The 18531-nt window shown below is 46.5% G+C and overlaps 1 protein-coding gene across 1 annotated transcript in view; it reads right to left on the minus strand.

Moving 5' to 3' along the window:
* The window catches only part of LOC117656702 (alpha-1-macroglobulin-like), a 45568-nt gene that overhangs the window by 24942 nt on the left and 2095 nt on the right, over window positions 1–18531 (minus strand). Inside the window, exons 2-8 of the mRNA XM_060693481.2 lie at window positions 15851–16034; window positions 15552–15717; window positions 9948–10000; window positions 9264–9284; window positions 7858–8026; window positions 6747–6831; window positions 5365–5470 (exon numbers count right to left, since the gene is read on the minus strand). Of these exons, the coding sequence (XP_060549464.2) occupies window positions 5365–5470; window positions 6747–6831; window positions 7858–8026; window positions 9264–9284; window positions 9948–10000; window positions 15552–15717; window positions 15851–16034 (784 nt within the window). The remainder of the gene's footprint in view (window positions 1–5364; window positions 5471–6746; window positions 6832–7857; window positions 8027–9263; window positions 9285–9947; window positions 10001–15551; window positions 15718–15850; window positions 16035–18531) is intronic.

The following is an 18531-nucleotide window of genomic DNA, read 5'->3' on the forward strand; positions in this document are numbered from 1 at the left end:
CGACGACCTCCCATCGACCCGTGCGCTCCCACAGAGAGGGCCTCCTCAGGGTGCCATCAGCCAAACAATGTAGGCTGGTGGCCCCCAGGGGGAGGGCCTTCTCTGTGGGGGCTCCCACCCTCTGGAATCAGTTGCCCCCGGAGATAAGAAGAATCCATGACCTCAATGCCTTCCGTCGTTCCCTGAAAACCTATCTTTTTCAGCAAGCCGGGTTGGCTTAAGAAGAAATTTTTAAATTCTTTTAATTAGTTTGTGATTCTTAACTTTTGGGCCAAAATTTATATATATTTTTAAATGTTTTAATATTTGTATTCTATGTTTTTTATCCTCAGGGAGAAGGGCGGTATATAAATTGGAAATTAAATTAAATTAAATAAGTGCAAAGACTGGTTCCTGACGGAGCTTGGGCCATTCCCAGAGGCTCTGACTCACGGCTCGGCCGAGGAACTGGTGGCCGCCTGGGACAGGGCGCCTTGGACTGCGTCGTGCCTTTGCGGACTCTGACTCGGTGCCGTTCTCAACTGGCTCCTTGGTTCTCCGAGGAGCTGAGAGAGATGAAGCACCAGAAAAGACGCCTAGAGAGCGATTGGAGGGCCAGCCGCACTGAACCAGACCGAACACTGGTGAGATCTTATATCAAGACCTACCTAGTGGCAATAAGAGTGGCGAAATTTAATTATTTTTCCACTCTTATAGCAACTGCAGAGAACCGCCCAGCTGCCCTGTTTAGGGTGACCCGCTCCCTACTGCAGGTAGGAGCGAGGGAGGATCCCTTACAGGGTAGAGCTGAGGATTTTGTGCAATATCTGCATGATAAAATCGCTCAGATTCGGGGCGGCCTGGACTCCAACTGGGTAGCCTCGGACGGGATGATGGAGATGAGTCTTGAGAATGTTATCTGGGAGGAGTTTGACCCTGTGACTCCTGAGGACGTAGACAGGACTCGGGAGAGGCTTAACGCTACCACATGTTTACTGGACCCGTGTCCTTCCTGGTTGGTGCTGGCCTCCCGGAAGTTACACAAGGCTGGTTTCAGGAGATTATCAACGCTTCGTTGAGTGAGGGTGTCTTCCCATCTGCCCTGAAAGAGGCGGTGGTGAGGCCCTTCCTCAAGAAGCCTTCCCTGGACCCGGCTGTATTGGCTAATTATCGTTCTGTCTCCAACTTCCGCTTCGCAGCGAAGGTTGTTGAGAGTGTGGTGGCGAGACAGCTTCCTCGGTTCCTGGATGAAGCCGTCTATCTAGATCTGTGCCAGTCGGGCTTCAGAGCGGGTTACAGCACGGAAACAGCATTGATCGCGTTGGTTGATGATCTCTGGAGGGCCTAGGACAGGGGTTGTTCCTCTGTCCTGGTCCTCCTAGATCTCTCAGCAGCTTTTGATACCATTGATCATGGTATCATGTTGCGTCGACTAGAGGGGGTGGGAGTGGGGGGCACCGTGTTACGGTGGTTCTCCTCCTTTCTCTCTGGCCGTACACAGTCTGTGTTGACGGGGGGCAGAGGTCGACCCCGAGGTTCCTCACTTGTGGGGTGCCGCAAGGGTCAGTCCTCTCGCCCCTCCTGTTTAACATTTATGTGAAGCCGCTGGGCGAGATCATCCGTGGCTTTGGTGTGAAGTGTCAACTGTATGCCGATGACACACAGTTGTACATTTCAACCCCAGGACACCCCAATGATGCCCTTGACGTGATGTCCTGCTGCCTGGAGGCCGTGCGGATCTGGATGTGGAAGAACAGGCTCAGACTCAACCCCTCCAAGACTGAGTGGCTGTGGTTTCCGACGGCCCGATATAGCCAGCTAACACCATCGCTGGCTATTGGGGATGAGATCTTACCCCCCTCAGAGAGGGCTCACAACTTGGGCGTCCTCCTGGACTCATGGCTGTCTTTGGATGATCATATGATTTTTATCAGGTTCACCTGATTTCCCTTTCTGGATCGGGACGCCTTGCACACAGTGTCACACAGTGACTCACGCCCTCGTCATTTCCCGTCTGGACTATTGTAATGCTCTCTACATGGGGCTCCCCTTGAGGAGCACCCGGAGGCTCCAACTGGTCCAGAATGCGGCCGCACGAGTGATAATGGGGGCGACTCATCGCTCCCATGTAACAACCCTCTTGCGCGAGCTGCACTGGCTCCCTGTGGTCTTCCGGGTGCGCTTCAAGGTGTTGGTTACCACCTTTAAAGCGCTCCATGGCTTAGGACCTGGTTACTTACAGGACCGCATTCTACCACCGTTTTCCTCCCACTGACTCATACGCTCCCACAGAGAGGGCCTCCTCAGGGTGCCGTCGGCCAAACAATGTCGACTGGCGACCCCTAGGGGGAGAGCCTTCTCTGTGGGGGCTCCTGCCCTATGGAATGAATTGCCCCCGGACATACGAAGGATCCCCGACCTCTGCGCCTTCCGTCGTGCTCTGAAGACCCTATTATTCCAGCAAGCCGGTCTGATGGGATAAATGATTTTAAATTGGGTTTTAAAAGTGGTTTAAATTGGTTTTAATTGGAAGTTTTAATTTTGGCCAAGGATTGAATTTTTTTAATATGTTTGTTAAATTTTGTCTTGTATGTTGTTTTATCATGGCTGTTCACCGTCCTGAGTCCTTCGGGAGAAGGGCGGTATATAAATATAATAAAAACAAAAACAAAACAAACAAACTGGTCATGAATCCCTTTTTTTTTCCACCATCATATTTTTGAATGATTGCCAAACAAATGGTTGTAAGTCAAGGACTATCTCTGTTTACCTCTTCGCTCCCAGTTTAGAGCTACGTTACCTATCTTCAAACAATATTGGCCCATAGCCAGAAATGGAGATCTCTTCTACTTGAAGATGTCCCTTTTTAGCCAAATGGTGTTTGTGCTAATATTGTCGGATGGTTCAAATCCCGTATGAAACAAAAAGAATTATTTCAGAAGAAATAGTAAACAGGGGTAAGGGAAGTAGATGAGGAAGCTGCACAAAGAGATGGCAAGAGAAGAATTACAGAATGCCGCAGAAGTACACGGAGTTACACTGAAGTGGAAGAGGCTATGGATGAGAATAAACACTGGTTAGAAAATGCTTGGCGTAAACCATGAGGACGAGAGAAAGATACTGTGTGGTATGTATATAGAGCAAAAGGTGATTACAAAGCACATAGTCAAAGAGAACATGGAATGGTTAAGATGAAAAGAAACGGGGAAAATGCAGCAATCGGATATGTTGGTGGAATTGGGAAAGCTTAGTTTAAGGAAAAGAAGGACTAGGGGTTGACATGATAGCAGCCTTCCAATATCTCAGGGGTTGCCACAAAGAAGAGGGAGTCAAGTTAAGCATATGAGCAATGGGTGGGAACAAATCAAGTAGAGAAACAACCTAGAACTAAGGAGAAATTTCCTGACAGTGAGAACAAACAAGAACTTTGCCTCCAGAAGTTGTGAATGCTCCAACGCTGGAAGATTTTAAGAAGAGATTGGGCAACCATTTGTCTGAATGGCGAACCTATGGCACGCAGAGCCCTCTCTGGGGGCACGTACTCTGTCACCAGCTGCTCTTCTGATTTCTTGTGGTGTCTGGCATGCTATTTCCGGCCAGCTGGTCTTTGGAAAACGGCCCCAAGAAACGCTCCAAAAACACACCAGCCCATTTTTGTGTGCACACGAAAATGTGCACACCAGCCAGCTGGTCTTGGGATTTCTGGCATCCCAATTTCTGGCGCTCCACTCCACTCTACCCAACGGTGGGTTCTAATTTTTTTTTACTACTGGTTCTGTGGGCGTGGCTTATTTTGTGGGCATGGCTTGATGGTCATGTGACAATTCTTTAGGATTTAGCAGAGGTACTGGTCTACCAGGCTTTTAACTGCTTGCAGAGCTGTACCGATCTACCCATTTATTTTTTGCAGGCACTGGTCTACTCATGTATTTTGGCAGTCGCTGGTCTACTCATGTATTTTGGCAGTCGCTGGTCTACTCATGTATTTTTGCAGGCACTGGTCTACTCATGTATTTTTGCAGGCACTGATCTACTCATGTATTTTTGCAGGCGCTGGTCTACTCATGTATTGGTCTACTCATGTATTTTTGTAGGCGCTGGTCTACTCATGTATTTTTGCAGGCGCTGGTCTACTCATGTATTGGTCTACTCATGTATTTTTGCAGGCGCTGGTCTACTCATGAATTTTTGCAGGCGCTGGTCTACTCATGTATTGGTCTACTCATGTATTTTTGTAGGCGCTGGTCTACTCATGTATTGGTCTACTCATGTATTTTTGTAGGCGCTGGTCTACTCATGTATTTTTGCAGGCGCTGGTCTACTCATGTATTGGTCTACTCATGTATTTTTGCAGGCGCTGGTCTACTCATGAATTTTTGCAGGCACTGATCTACTCATGTATTTTTGCAGGCACTGGTCTACTCATGTATTTTTGCAGGCGCTGGTCTACTCATGTATTTTTGCAGGCGCTGGTCTACTCATGTATTGGTCTACTCATGTATTTTTGTAGGCACTGGTCTACTCATGTATTTTTGCAGGCGCTGGTCTACTCATGTATTGGTCTACTCATGTATTTTTGCAGGCGCTGGTCTACTCATGTATTTTTGCAGGCACTGATCTACTCATGTATTTTTGCAGGCACTGATCTACTCATGTATTTTTGCAGGCACTGGTCTACTCATGTATTTTTGCAGGCGCTGGTCTACTCATGTATTTTTGCAGGCGCTGGTCTACTCATGAATTTTTGCAGGCACTGATCTACTCATGTATTTTTGCAGGCACTGGTCTACTCATGTATTTTTGCAGGCGCTGGTCTACTCATGTATTTTTGCAGGCGCTGGTCTACTCATGTATTGGTCTACTCATGTATTTTTGTAGGCACTAGTCTACTCATGTATTTTTGCAGGCGCTGGTCTACTCATGTATTTTTGCAGGCGCTGGTCTACTCATGTATTTTTGCAGGCACTGATCTACTCATGTATTTTTGCAGGCACTGATCTACTCATGTATTTTTGCAGGCACTGGTCTACTCATGTATTTTTGCAGGCGCTGGTCTACTCATGTATTTTTGCAGGCACTGGTCTACTCATGTATTTTTGCAGGCACTGATCTACTCATGTATTTTTGCAGGCGCTGGTCTACTCATGTATTTTTGCAGGCACTGGTCTACTCATTTGTTTTCTTTTAACACTGATCAGCTGTAGAGCGGCCCTTTGAAGCCCCGCGGCAGAACCGGTTCCGGGAGAACCGAGCCGAACCGGGAGGAACCCACCACTGACTCCACTCCATATAATCCCCGTTAAAAAAAAACAAAACCAGCAAAGAAATAGGTTTAAAATAGGTCAAACAAATATATCCCAGCTGTGGAAACTCGATGTCCCTTACCTTGCCTTCAAATTCTTTACACAGGTTTTCATCAGTATCACTGATTTCGAGATGCCGGCAGAGGCTCAGTTTCAACAGGCCAGGCACTGGTTTCCCATTGGGGTACCTGGAGTCAGACCCCACCAAGGTGGACAAAAACACAGAGAGGGAGATGGTTTGCATAGAGAAAGAAGATCAAAGGGACCTGCAGGATCCAAAGGAAGCCATGTGGGTTTTTTTTTTTTCAGGATCCAATCTAAGTTAGTCACCTGGACCAGAGATTTAGTCTTCCAAACTTTCAGAGTTGTGCTGGAGCCCATCCTCAGGGAACCTCTCTCTCTCTTTCTCCCTCTCTCCAACCCTCTCTCCCCCTCTCTCTCTTTCTTTCTTTCTCTTTCTCTCTCCCTCTTTCCCCCCCTCTCTCTCTTTCTCTCCCTCCCTCTCCCTCTTTCCCTCCCTTCCTCCCTCCCTCTCCCTCTCTCTCTTTTTGTCTTTCTCTCCCTCTTTCTCCCTCTCCTACCCTCTCTCTCTTTCTTTTTCTCTTTCTTTCTCTCCCTCCCTCTCCCTTTCTCTCCCTCCCTCCCTCTCCCTCTCTTTTTGTCTTTCTCTCCCTCTTTCTCCCTTTCTCCTACCCTCTCTCTCTCTCTCTTTCTTTCTTTCTCTCTCTCCCTTCCCCCCTCTCTTTCTCTCTCCCTCCCTCTCCCTCTTTCTCTCCCTCCCTCCCTCTCCCTCCCTCTCTTTGTCTTTCTCTCCCTCTCTCTCCCCCACCCTCTCTCTCTTTCTCTTTCTTTCTTCTCTCTCTCTCCCTCTTTCCCTCTCTCTCTCTTTCTCTTCCTCTCCCTCCCTCCCTCTTTCTCTCCTTCCCTTCCTCTCTCTCCCCCTCTCCCTCTCTCTCTTTGTCTTCCTCTCCCTCTTTCTCTCCCTCCCTCCCTCTCCCTCTCTCTTTTTGTCTTTCTCTCCCTCTTTCTCCCTTTCTCCTACCCTCTCTCTCTCTCTCTTTCTTTCTTTCTCTCTCTCTCCCTTTCCCCCCTCTCTTTCTCTCTCCCTCCCTCTCCCTCTTTCTCTCCCTCCCTCCCTCCCTCTCCCTCCCTCTCTTTGTCTTTCTCTCCCTCTCTCTCCCCCACCCTCTCTCTCTCTTTCTCTTCCTCTCCCTCCCTCCCTCTTTCTCTCCTTCCCTTCCTCTCTGTCTCCCTCTCCCTCTCTCTCTTTGTCTTACTCTCCCTCTTTCTCCCTCTCTCCCTTTCTCTTTCTTTCTCCCTCTCCCTATTTCTCCCTCCCTCTCCCTCTCTTTCTTTCCCTCCCTCTCTTTCTTTCTCTCTCCATTTTTCCCTCTCCCTCCCTTCCTCTCTTTCTTCCACCTTCTGCTCAGAATGGGAAAAGGAGAGTAGTTGAGCATCACGTACCTGCCACACACACTAACTTCTATTTCCTTCGTCATAATCGTGACGAACTTCGGGGCCTTCACCAAAAGATCAAATTTGGGCCGAACTGGAAAGAGGGAAGGGAAGAGAAGAAAATCATGAGGTGAACCTTATGGAAGCACAAACTGTCCAGTTCTCTCCTGTGACCTCCCTTGCGGGGAGATGGGAGAAATTGGCCAGACAATTGAGGTCTGAAAGGAAAAGTAAGCTGTAAATCTAAGTAAGACAAATTAAACCTTGCATTAAGAAAGCAGTAAACATGATGCCAGAATGAATTTAACAATTGCATTTGGACAATCTTCTAATATGTTTGGCTTCAATCTTAGGTAATTAGTCCTTGTTTTGGTGGTTCATGTTTTGTAGAAGTTCAACCCATTGAATTAGTTTCACGGTGTGTGTGTGTGTGTGTGTGTGTGTGTGTTTGAGTGAAGCTTCAATCCCACTGTCCCAACCACTATCTTAAATTCCTGGCCCAGAGACTCCATATTCATCTGTGATCTGTATGTGATTAGCTGGTAAAACATTATCTGTAATCTCAGAAAGTGGGTTAATTTAGCTGAGTAACCAGATCAATGTGAAATTTGTTGGAGAAAGCGAGTCTTAGAATTAAACTGAAGAAACAGAATTGTAAGGTCTCTGGCCTGCTAAATCCCTCATTGCCAAATATTTATTTGTTTGTTTGTTTACTTACTTATCCATCCATTCATTCCCTCCTTCTTCTTTCCTTTCTTCCCCCTCTCTCCCTCCTTCCTTCCTTCCTTCCTTCCTTCCATTTCCACCCTGCTTTTTCCATCCTTAAAAATAATCCTAAATATAAATGTTCTAGGAGTATTGATTTTTTAAATCTACCAGCTCAACATAAAGAGGCATTTTTTCAAACTTCAGTGTGCAGATTAAGTTGCTACAAATTTATTGGGACAAATATACCTTAATTCAACAAGATAGAATAAGCCAGACTGTCAGGAAGGAAGGAAGGAAGGAAGGAAGGAAGGAAGGAAGGAAGGAAGGAAGGAAGGAAGGAAGGAAGGAAGGAGGAAAGGAAGGAGGTAGTGGGTAAGAAAGAAAAGAAGGGCAAACTGGATGTCTTTCTTACCATAATCGTCCACATCAAAGCTGTATTCTGCAACTTCCATGGAGTCTTTCTCTACGACCACTTTGTAGGTGCCCAAGAGGGGATCGGAAGACAGAGAATAGGAAAGCTGGATTATGCCCAACGGAACCTCCACATCTCTCCACTGGAACACCTGGTTGTCTTGGGGATCCTGGAAAGAATAAGATAACAAGTTCCAAAGTTTGTCCATAACCCAGAATTGTTCTAGAATAAATGATTCATGACCTGGACAAAGTAGTCCTAAAATCTTAATTCTCCGAGCACTATTGGCAGTGTATTTGGATATGACAGCCTTCTAGAAGCCCACATATATGTTGGATTAAACTCTCAGGATCTGCACCCAGCAAGGACAATTGCTGTGCTGGCTGGAAATTCAGGGAGTTGTACTCCCTAATTTTCTGAAGGCCTCAAGTTGGAAATGGTGGCTGTAGGTCTTAGAGCCGTGGTGGCGCAGTGGTTAGAATGCAGTACTGCAGGCTACTTCTGCTGACTGCCAGCCGCCTGCAATTTGGCAGTTCAAATCTCACCAAGCTCAACGTTGACTCAGCCTTCCATCCTTCCGAGGTCCCAGATTGTTGGGGGCAATATGCTGACTCTGTAAACCGCTTAGAGAGGGGGGGTAAAGCACTGTGAAGCGGTATATAAGTCTAAGTGCTATTACTATTAGCAAGAAGGCTCTACCATTAGACAAAGGGATGTTCGAGCTCAGATTGTACAAGCTGAGGGAGGCTGGGAGATAGTTCCCTAAACACTTTAACAACTTTAGAGCCACTAATTTAAGAAAGAAAGGAGTGAAACAAAACAATCCTCTCAGCTGCTTGCCAGATCAGCACTGCATTACTCCAGAGGACCACTAGATGGAAGGAATGTGTTCACTAAGTAGCTCACCATTCTGCTGCCATCTAGTGGACACCTTGAAGAATTGCAGCCCAGAAATAGCACTAAACCTATGAACTACTTTATGCAGGAAGTTGATTCATGTCTTTAGTTGATTTCTTGATCGATGCTACTGTTTCTGTGATCAAATGCAAGGAAAGGATTCTCATTCAGCCCAATTCCTTGTAAAGAAGATAGGAATGGACCTGTCAAAGACAAAATTTCCCTCGTTTCCCAACAGAATTAATTTTGCTACTTTATGGGACTGTGTGAAATAGCCCCATTCTTAACGAAGTGAAACGGGACTTGATATTAGCTACTTTAAAAATATCTCTCCCTCGCCACCAAGAGATCTCCTTGTATCATTTTCTGGACAACGATCTGGAAATGGTTGCTCATTCTGATTTCCCAAGAGCCTGTAGCCCTCATATTTCCTAGTGGCCTCCCATCCAGAGATCAATGAGGTCCAATCAGTCATGGAGCTGGCACTGTTATGGCCTTCCAGCACATACCTGGATGTACACAGCTGGAAACTGTGGAGACATTAAAAAAAAGCACAGGAAAATCAGAGACACCAAGGAATGAAAATGAGGATAGAAAAAAGGAGTAGGTAGAAAAAAGGGACATAGGAGATTCTTTTATGTTGCATTATGGTTTTGAACTACTCTTAGAATTCCCCCCCCCCATAACAACCACCCTGTGAGGCTGGTTGGTTGGTGACCACAAGGTCACCCAGCCAGTTTTCATGATTTAAGAGTAGATTTAAACTCAGCACTAATCCAAAGCCTTTAATTGCTCCATTAGTTTTCATTAGTTTTCACCCAGGAGTATCTCCACACACACACTGGGTTCAATACTATATGTGAGGAGGGAGAGGTCCATACAATTCCCCTGGAGGGGAATTGATCCCAGAGAGAGCAGGAATCAGGGGTGAAATCCAGCAGGTTCTAACAGGTTCTGGAGAACCAGTAGCGGAAATTTTGAGTAGTTTGGAGAACTGGCAAATACCACCTCTGGCTGGCCCCCGAGTGGGGTGGGAATGGGGATTTTGCAATATCCTTTCCCTGCCACACCCACCAAGCCACGCCCACAGAACTGGTAGGGAAAAATTTTGAATTTCACCCCTGCCAGGAATTGAATGTTTTCTCACAGAGACACCATCATCTATGTATGTCTTAATACCCCCCAAAATTTACCTTCTTCTTTGTGGGATGTAAATCTGTATCGATAGAGACGATGCGAAACTGAACTGCGAAAGGCAAGAGGGAGAATATGTGGGGAAAGTAGCCACTGAATATACAAATATTAAACTATAGAAGGGATCTTGGAGATCATTTACTGTAGTCCAGTGTTTTCTCATACTTGAGAATTTGAAGACGTGTGGACTTCAGCTCCCAGAATTTCCCAGCCAGCCATGGGGTCTTTCCAGAAGATTCCGTGCTGGCTGTGGAATTCTGGGAACTGAAGTCTAAACATCTTCAAGTTGCTACAGTTGAAAAACACTAATCTGACCTCTGCCCAGGGCAGTAATACACTGTTGCAGCATTCCTGGTAGGTGGCCATCCAGCTTTTCTTTAAATCCTTCCGCCAATCCTTCCTCCTGAGTAGTCAAGGCCATTCAGCTCCATTAAGACATTTTTCCCCCTGATGCGCAATCATAATGTACCTTTCTGACATTTAGACCATTGTTTCATCTCCTAGAAATTGCTCAATTCCCCCAAAATTGAGATAAGAGATGCATGATGACCACCGTCTGACCTCCACACAGTCTTCTCTATTCCAAAGTGAAGAGCATACCCACTATCTCCAATCATTTATCATATATATTTTTATCCTCCTCTTTGGTTGCCCTTCTCTGGAGACACTCTGGTTTGTCTCTTTTCCTTGATGAAGTGCAGGGTCCAGCCAACCAGAGAAGAACAAGGAGGATTCCTGACATCAAAGAAGTCAGGTGGTTATGCCTATCCTGGCTCTATTCCCCTCAGTAGATGGTGTTGGGAAAGGATTATGGGTCATCTCCAGGTGGCATACAGGTAGTCCTCAATTTACGACCACAAGTGAGCTTAAGATTTTCGTTGTTCAGTGAGACATTTGTTAAGTAACATTTGCCCCATTTTGCAACCTTTCTTGCCTTGGCTGTTAAGTGAACCCCTGCAGTTGATCAGTTAGTAACCTGGTTGTTCAGTGAATCTGACTCTTCCCCATTGACTTCGTTCGTCCGAAAGTCCCAAAAGGTGATCACATCACTTTGGGACACTGCAGCCGTCATAAATATGAATCAGTTATCAAGCATCTAAATTTTGATCATAGGATTATGGGGAGGCTACAAAAGTTGTAACTGTGAAAAATGGTCATAAGTCACTTTTTTCACTGCTGTTGTAACTTTGAACGGTGACTAAATGAACTGTTGTAAGTCAAGAGCTACCTGTAGTTTGCACACACCAAGATCAGAGCAAGCAAACAAATTCTTCCACCGCTCAATTCACCGAGCAAAAATGTCCTTTGATGTTTATTTATTACACATCAGCAAAGCTGAAAAACAGTTGACTGGCCAAATTGAAAGATGCCACAGGCAAAATTGGGGACACCGTGAACAGTGTATAAGAATGAATCTTATTTCCATTTCTCTTGCTATTCATCAAAAGGCATAGCGCCTTCCAAAGCCACTCAAAGCAATATGAGTCATTCCCAAAGACCCGGGGTATGTTTGATGATGTTAAAAGTTATTGTTATTGTTTTTACTATTAATGTTTTAAACCAGGAGTATCAAACTCGATTTCATTGTGGGCTGCATCAGGGTTGTGTTTGACCTGGGGGGGGTCGGGGTGTGTGTGGCCAAGGTGGGCATGGCCAGCTCGAAGTCACTTGTATCGGGGGCGCCTGTGGTGGCCCAAGCGCTCTGCCAGCAAAAATGGGTTTCCAAGCTCCGTTTTCGCTGGCAGAAGCATTGCGGGCCAGTCCTTCACTGTTTCCAGAGGGATCTGGCCAGATCTAAGCACCCTGCGGGCCGGAAATAGCCTGCAGGCTTTAAGTTTGACACCCCTGATTAAATGATACAGCGCCCTTCAAAACCAAATTTCCCAAGGAGATGGCATTAATCTTATCATTTCCATTTGTTATCCCCATATTGTGGGTAACTGAGCAGGATGTACATCACGGGTGGTATTGAAAAATGTTAGCAACCAGTTCTTTGCTCGGTTGCTGGGTGGGCATGGCCATGGTGGGTGTGGCCTACTTGGTCTCCTGCACCACGGGGGGGGGGGCGTTTTTGCCCTCTGGAGGCTCCTGAGGCTTTCCCCGAGCCTCCAGGAGGGCAAAAATGGCTTCCCCCGGGCTCCAGAAGCCTTCCGGAAGCTGCAAATGGGCCCGTTTCCGGATTTCCAGAACTTCCAGTAGGCCCGTTTTTTGCCCTCCAGAGCAGGGGTGAAATCTAAATTTTTTTGCTACCGGTTCTGTGGGCGTGGCTTGGTGGTCATGTGACTGGGTGGGTGTGGCCAGTTGACATCATTCACGTCACTCACTATTAGAGCCAGGAGCTCCACATTCTGACACAGAACAGCAGCACATTCTGTCAAAAGCCAGGAGCTGCACAAAAACCCATTCTGCCTTTCTGAAGCCCCCAACGCTTTGAGTTTCACTCTGGCTTGACTGCCCAGGCGAACCTCAGAGCCTTCTCTTGCCCTGCTCTTCATCCCGGAGGGCCGCACATGCCCCCCTGCCAATCCTCTGTACAAACCGCCCACCCCCGTTTCTGCAAAGGCAGAGCCTCCCCCTTGCAGGGCGATCCAAAGAGGGGAGGAGGATGCTGCTGAAAAAGCCTCCTCCTGCAGCCAAATGCGCCTAGCCGTCTGTGTCCTTTCCTCAAACGGGCTGTGCATGGGGCGCTTGGAGAGCGAGCGAGCAAGACAGATCTCCAACCTCTGTTTGTGTGTGTGTGTGTGTGTGAGGGAGGGAGGGAGGGAGCGATCTGAAGCTGAGGCACCCAAACTTCTGGCAGCAGGGGGGGCAGCTTCGGAGCAGCCCGAGTCAGCCAGCTCCACCTGACCTACTCCCTGAGACTTGCCGTTCTCCTCGCCCCCCCCTCAAGCAGCGGCTTCCCTGCTCAGCCCCAACAAGATATGCATCCATAGCAATGGGGTTGTTTTGTTCACCGTGGTGGTACTTCGGGAGGGCAGGCGGACGTCTGCAGCTGACAACTATAATGAATATGTCCACCTGCTCTCCCGAAGCACCACGGTGGTGAACAAAACAACCCCATTGCTATGGATGCATAGCTTGTCAGGGCTGAGCAGGGAAGCTGCTGCTTGAGTGGGGGAGGGGGCGGGCAAGTAAGCTGCTAGCTCCTTCCCCGCAGCCCTGCCATGCTTGCCTGCCTTCCACGTGGGCTTCTGCTTGCCTGCCTTTGCAAGCTGGCCACCGGGACGCCAGGAAGGCAGCATGGAAGGCAGGCAAGCATGGCAGGACTGCGGGCTGTGGACCGGTTCGAGGGCATGGCCAGCCAGCCATTGCTCCTGGTTCGGCGAACTAGCCTCAATCTCCACTACCTACTCGCCCGAGTCGGTCTGAACCGAGTGCATTTCACCCCTGCTCCAGAGGCTCCAGAGGCTTTTCCCGAGCCTCCAGGAGGGCAAAAATGGCCTCCCCCGGGCTCCGGAAGCCCTCTGGAAGCCAGAAATGGGCCATTTTCCGGACCTCCGGAATGTCCGGAAGCCTGTTTGTTGCCCTCCCAGGCCCTCCACGCAGGCCCTGTACTTACCAGCATGATAAATGGATCACATGGAGACTCCTGGGAGGGTGAGATGGGATGGACGGAGCCAGCCAGTCCTTGCAACAACTGGTTCAGCGAATCAGATGCAAAATTAGCATCCAGTTTGCCCGAACCGGTCTGGACCAGCTGAATCCCTCCCCTGGTGTACATGCTTGCTCTGATCTGGGCATAGGGTCTGACATAGAGGAGATAGTCATTTTCCAACATTTTCTGCCACAGTGGCGAATATCTGTAGCTTGAGTATAGATTCATTCTCCGAACTTGTGGGTTGGTTTCCAAACATTTCATTACCAAGCTAGGTAACATCTGCATCCAGGTTTAGGGGATGTCAGTGTCAATGTTCTTCTGTTTCTAAGGGCTTCAGGAGTGGGGGAGTCAAGTAAGGGTCAGGTGATGGGTCAGATGAGAGGTCAGGTGAGAGTAAACAGTGACTCACCGACATCAAACAGCACCAGTTTGATTGGAGTGACACAAAAATCATCGGCCACCCTACCACCCACCATGCTCGTGAGTTCATCGAAGCCTGGCACCCCACAAGCAATTCCATCAACAGACACATTGACCTACAAGCAGCCTACGAACCCCTCAGAATCCAAATCAACCTGACAGCCAACCAGAGAGAGCACCGACTCTCATCCAACGCACACAAGCCACCCCTGCCAGCAGTTCACCTCCCAATGACCCTGGCCTGATGTTACCTCCCCATCACAAGATCCATCACAAGACCCTCACCTGATGTGACCCACATCTGATCCATCACAAGACCCTCACCTGACACACTTGCACCTGAAGCCCTTAGAAACACAAGAATACTGACGTCCCCTAAATTCAGCTGAAGATGTTACCTAGCCCAGTAATGAAATGTTCGGAAACCAACCCACAAGCTCGGAGAATGAACCTTCACCCTCATTTTCTGCTACTTTTTGTGGCAATAAGTAGGCTGCATTGAATATTGTAAAGCTCTTCTGTACTCAATGCATTGATACAGGAGCCTGGATAGTTCAGCAGACTAATGCATTGTAATTTAACATCGGCTGTCTGCAATTACTGCAGGTTCGAATCTCACCAAGGCTCAAGGTTGACTCAGCCTTCCATCCTTTCTAAGGTAGGTAAATTGAGGACCCAGTTTGTGGGGGCAATAAGCTGACTTTGTATAAATATACAAAAGTATGAAGGCTATTGCTTAACGCATTGTAAGCCGCCCTGAGTCTCCGGAGAAGGGTGGCATATAAATCAAATTTTAAAAAAAATTATTCTTCCCCACCAGTTTTGGAGAAATCAGTTCACTTTGAGGCTCCCATGGAAGGATTTCACACTGGGGACACATCCCACTCCCTCCCCTTCTCATCTTTTTAGCTAGGTTGATTTTTTTTTTATCATATTATATTTATATCGTTAAGTTTTATACAGTTTTAATTTTTAATATTGTAAGCCGACCAGCATTATGATGTGATAAGATAGGCAGCTAATAAAGTTTACAATAATTAATTTTTTAAAAAAAAAACACCCAGCTTCAGGTTATGCTCACACGGAGGCGAGAGGAGAAACAGGGAATGAATACGGGAAGTCTTCAACTTAACCACCATTAATTTAGTGACGGTTTGGAGTTACAATGGCGCTGAAAAAAATGGCTTACACTTATCCTCACAATTCTGACCGTCACCGGCTCTTCACGATCAAAATTTGGACACTTGGCAATCAGCATGCATTTATAATAGTTACAAGCATCTGGGAACCATGTGATCCCTATTTGCAGCCTTCCCAGCCGGCTTCCGATAACGGGATCAAGAGAGGAAGTCAGATTTGCTTCACAACGACACCTTTCACTTCACAAATGCAGTGATTCGCTTAACAACCGGGTGAAGAAAGGTCATAAAAGTCAGGCGTGACTCACTTAACGTTCGCCTGGCTTAGCAATTGAAATTCTAAAATTTGTAAAGCAAAACCTGTAAAAATTGTAAAGATAATGCTTTGAAAGGGGTAGAAAAGCATGAATTTCAGGAGCAGGTTTCTCACTGGAGTCGCCCTTTACCTTGTTGTCCCGCTCTGTAGATTGGTTTGTCCATCTGGATGAAAACCAGATGCTTTGGTTTCTCAATTTTCACCATTTTGTGGATCCTGAAATTCTGGGTCAAGTCATTTCCCTTCAACTCAAGAGTGGCTTCCAATGGGGGAGAAATGTTGCTGTCCTCGGGAATCTACAGGATGAAAAGAGTCAAAATCAAATGGTTTGAGAGGTATTGTTATCATGATGTTCTATTGTTTTGCGTTTGCATTATGTTGAATGTAACAACCTAAGGGGGAGAGGGAAAGAGAAAAAGAGCAACTTACCTGGAAAGGAGTACATTGAAATTCATTGTCCTGTTTTACCGTCTTTTGAATCAGGATAAAATCCTGGATCTCGGATTTCAGCAAGAGGGTCAAGTTGAATGTTTCCTTCAGATTGCTCATCTGGATGCAGAAGTTCTCAGTGCTCTCCACATAGATTGTGCTGGGTACCAACGCCACATATTGCCTTGAAAAGAGGGGCAGGGGCTCTGATTAGGAACTACGCAGAGCAAATACAAGACGGTTTCCTGAGATTTGGGCCTGTGTTGGTGGAGATAGATCTGGGTCAAAAGCTTGAAGCATTACAACTGGACCAATCTTTGTTAATCAGAAGCGTTTCATTGCTCATCCAAGCAACTTCATCAGTCAGAGCAAATTAGTTAGGAAGAGTCAAAGAGTCGTTGGAATGTACGAACTTTTGCTACACCAACTTCAGGGGTTTCTCCCCAAAATGGGTTGCAAACTGGGGAGAAACCCCTGGAGTTGGTGTGGCAAGAGTTGGTACGTTCCTCTGACTCTCTGCCTAACTAATTTTGCTCTAACTGATGAAGTTGCTTGGATGAGCATCACAACATCTCAGATTAACAAAGATTGGTCCAATTAGTATGATTCAACCCTTTGACACCTTTGGCCAGGGAGACTGAGTCTTCATCGACACATATCTCTAAAACAACTTTGGCATCTTTAAGGTGTGTGGATTTTAGCTCCCAGAATTCCCCAGCCACTATACTAATTGGGGAATTACAGAATAACAGGGTTTGAAGGGACCTTGTTGGTCATCTAGTCCAAGCCCCTGATCAATCAGGAGACCCTACAACATTTCTGACAGATGGCTGTCCAGTCTCTTCTTGAAAGCTTCCAGGGATAAAGTTCCCACAGCTTCTGAAGGCACAGCTGTTCCATTGGTTGATAGTTCTGTCAGAAAGTTTCTCCTTATTTCTAGGTCGAATCTCTCCTCAATCAGTTTCCATCCATTATTCCTTGTCTGGCCTTCGGGTGCTTTGGAAAAGAGGTTATTCCTCTCCTCTCTTTGACAGCCTCTCAAATTTTGGAAGACTACAATCATGTCACTCCCGGTTCTTCTGTTCATTCTTCGTATGTTTTAGCCTCCAGTCCCCTAATCATCTTTCTTGCTCTTCTCTGCACTCTTTCTAGAATCTCAACATCTTTTTTATAGTGTGGTGACCAAAATTGGATGCAGTATTCTACGTGTGGTCTTACTAAGGCTTTATAGAGTGGTATTAGTACTTCACATAATCTCGATTCAATCTCTGTTAATGCAATTTAGGATTGCATTGGCTTTTTTAGCTGCCACCACACATGACCAGCTCAATATTTATTTATTTATTTATTAAAATTTGATTTATATGCCGCCCTTCTCCGGAGACTCAGGGCGGCTTACAATGCGTTAAGCAATAGCCTTCATACTTTTGTATATTTATACAAAGTCAGCTTATTGCCCCCACAATCCGGGTCCTCATTTTACCTACCTTAGAAAGGATGGAAGGCTGAGTCAACCTTGAGCCTGGTGAGATTTGAACTTGCAGTAATTGCAGGCAGCTGATGTTAATAACAGTGCTTTAGTCTGCTGTGCCACCAGGGCTCTATTTAATTGATTGTCAATTAAGACGCCAAGATCCCTTTCACAGTTACTGCTATTAAGCCAAGTTTTACCTAATCTGTATGTGTACTGTTGGTTTTTCTTGCCTAAATGTAAGACTTTATTTTTTTCTATGATGAATTTCATTTTGTTAGATAGGGCCCAGTGTTCAAGTCCGTCGAGATCCATCTGGATCCTGAGCTATGGGATCTAGGGCAGGGTTGTCAAACTCCCAGCCCATCGTGTCATTGCAATTAACAATTTCATTAACCATTTTAACCCAAGAACTAATCCTAACTAGTTCAAGCTGTCTCTCCTTTTGTTTTCCTTCCTGATCTATGCAAGAGATCACTTTGGCCTGGATCAGGCTGGCCTATCTCCTTCTGTCATTACTTTTTGCAATGCTCAGATCCTTTTGTTCACTGACAGTGTGAGAACTCTTTCCCCTTTCATGTCCCCTGCTCTCTCTCTCTCCCTCCCTCCCCCCTCTCTCTCAGCTAGTGTTTCCCTGAAAATAAGACCTAACTGGAAAATAAGCCTTAGCATGACTTTTTCCAGGAACCTCCTTGTGGCTCGGCAGACTAAAAGCATTGTGATTAACACCAGCTGTCTGCAATTACTGTAAGTTCGAATCTCACCAGGCTCAAGGTTGACTCAGCCTTCCATCCTTTCTAAGGTAGGTAAAATGAGGACCCAGTTTGTGGGGGCAATAAGCTGACTTTGTATAAATATACAAAAAGGATGAAGGCTATTGCTTAGCGCATTGTAAGCCGCCCTGAGTCTCCGGAGGAGGGCGGCATATAAATCAAATTTAAAAACAAAAAAAGCCCTATGCCAAAAATAAGCCCGTTAAGATCGTCAGCCAGACAGACGCACTTAGTACCCTATTTCCCTGAAAATAAGCCCTAACCAGAAAATAAGAAAGACATTTTATAAAAGAGACTCTGGGAAGCTAGAATAAAAGACTAAAACCATAGAGTGCTCGGCTCCCTACCAAGTCTCCTAGGATTGGAGTGGTCCTCCTTTCTGGGTCTGGGAAACACTGGCATTAACTCCATCAGTGACTCTGATATTGAGGCCTTAA

Source organism: Pantherophis guttatus, chromosome 2, assembly GCF_059756535.1.
Source record: "Pantherophis guttatus breed Tessera chromosome 2, ASM5975653v1, whole genome shotgun sequence".
Taxonomy (NCBI): Eukaryota; Metazoa; Chordata; class Lepidosauria; order Squamata; family Colubridae; genus Pantherophis; species Pantherophis guttatus.